The 1,783-nt window shown below is 40.7% G+C and overlaps 1 protein-coding gene across 2 annotated transcripts in view; it reads right to left on the minus strand.

Annotated features, from left to right (window-relative positions):
- The window catches only part of bcam (basal cell adhesion molecule (Lutheran blood group)), a 51,310-nt gene extending 50,641 nt beyond the window's left edge, over positions 1-669 (minus strand). For both annotated transcript variants that reach the window (XM_035671943.1, XM_035671942.1), the window contains exon 1: positions 401-669. In XM_035671943.1, coding sequence (XP_035527836.1) covers positions 401-464 — 64 coding nt within the window. In that variant the 5' untranslated portion in view covers positions 465-669. The remainder of the gene's footprint in view (positions 1-400) is intronic.
- Positions 670-1,783: the final 1,114 nt, after the last annotated feature.

The following is a 1,783-nucleotide window of genomic DNA, read 5'->3' on the forward strand; positions in this document are numbered from 1 at the left end:
TTTTTTTTTTTTTTTTTACCAGTTAGGTTACCGTTGAAACAAATTGGTCGATACATGCCGATTTCGGGGATAAATCCGGTTTTCCACCTGCTAACTGGGTGTTCTTGGCTTGTGTGCGCAGCCGGTAACGGGCCACTCAACACACACGGAGCAAACATAATCACACTACAAAGTGTCTGATAAAGTAGAGCAACTCAATGAGCCGCTCCTGACTGCGACAAGTACGGGCAGGTTTGTCATGTAGCGGACCTCTTAACTCGGGAGTCCGCCAAAGAGTATAAGTATGCATTTGGTGCCCGAAGTCCATGACAAAGTAACCAGAACCGTGCCCAAAGCATTGTGAAGTTATAAGAGGGGGCATCATTTAAACATTGTAGCGGAAAGTATGAAAGAGACTTACCTTGAAATGCCCAGAGCAGCAAGGTGCACAAGAGCGACGCGCGTCCAAATGTTATCCCGTCCATGGCCGCTTTTCTAACTTTTTTTATTATTTTTTTTAAGGAAAAGAATTCACTTTGTTGTTTTTTCGAATGTAGAGTGTGTAAATCTGGCAGCAGCAAGTCTTCTTTCTTCTTTCAATGCTCCAAAGCTTTCTGGACTTCTCTCTTCCCCAGCTCTATCTCTCTCTCTCTCTCTCTCTCTCTCTCTCTCTCTCTGCAAAAGGAGTGCCTCTCTGCCTCACACACACACATACACACACACGGAAATCTGATGCTGGTGGTAGTCGTCTTGGTTGATATATTTGCACAAAAGGTGACCCACACCCCCCCTCTTCCCAATACAACCCCCTCCCCTCCTCCCTCTCTCTCTCTCTCTCTCTCTCTCTCTCAGTGAAAAGACCTGCTTGACTAATCGCGTAGGTCTACTGGGGCCCGCAGGATTTCTTTTTAAGGGAGTTAAAAGTGATTTTATCATGAGGCTCTCTGACTCATAGCCACTCCAAAAGCGTACCCTTTAGACAAAATAACTAGTTTTATCAGGATGAAATAGGGCCTGCAAAATTGACTGAAAAAACTGGTACAGAAGTACATACAGTACATAAGGGCACATTCAACTACAGTATTCTTTCCTTCTTAGCCAAGGTAAACATTTTACACTTTTAATGTAATTCATACTTGGAAGTTATGGAAGTAATGTCACGACATTGAAAAAAAAAAACATATCAGCATTAATAAAACAGGCTATAGAACACTTAATGGTTGATTAAGAAGGAAATTGGAAAAGATGCAATTTTGCGATTAACATGGGAAATTATTTTCATGCACTATAGCTAAAGGCTAGTACATTAATCTAGCAGGTTATTAATCACCAGAGGTCTTGATCTCACCCAAAAAACTAATTGGTTGTAAAAAAAAAAAAACAGCTTTTGTTAGCTACTTTGTTCCATAGACAAATTTCCTGCCCTTGTTACATCTTTAACATGGACCAACCCCAACTTGCATATGTCTTAAATAATGATTTTCATTTTCAAAGCACCTGGAGGCCATTTCTTGGGACTAAGCTGTCTGTCACTGACAGACATACCATTCATTCCTAGACATGTAATCCCTTCAGAATCAGTTTAGGTATTTACTGGGTATGGTTCAGTCTATTTGGGTATTTACAGTCCACATATACAGTTATCATGAGTGGTTAAGTGGCTTATTCGCAATGCTATAATACCAGTCTGAGTGCTTAGACTGGGTATTGTGTGACCTATGAAGTTGATTTAGACCAAATCCCTTAAGCTATGAGTTGGAAAACACAAACAGTTGTCTATCGTGTATAAAATTGCTTAATGGCA

Source organism: Morone saxatilis, unplaced genomic scaffold (genome assembly GCF_004916995.1).
Source record: "Morone saxatilis isolate NCDOM2014 unplaced genomic scaffold, NCSU_SB_2.0 Contig24, whole genome shotgun sequence".
Classification (NCBI taxonomy): Eukaryota; Metazoa; Chordata; class Actinopteri; family Moronidae; genus Morone; species Morone saxatilis.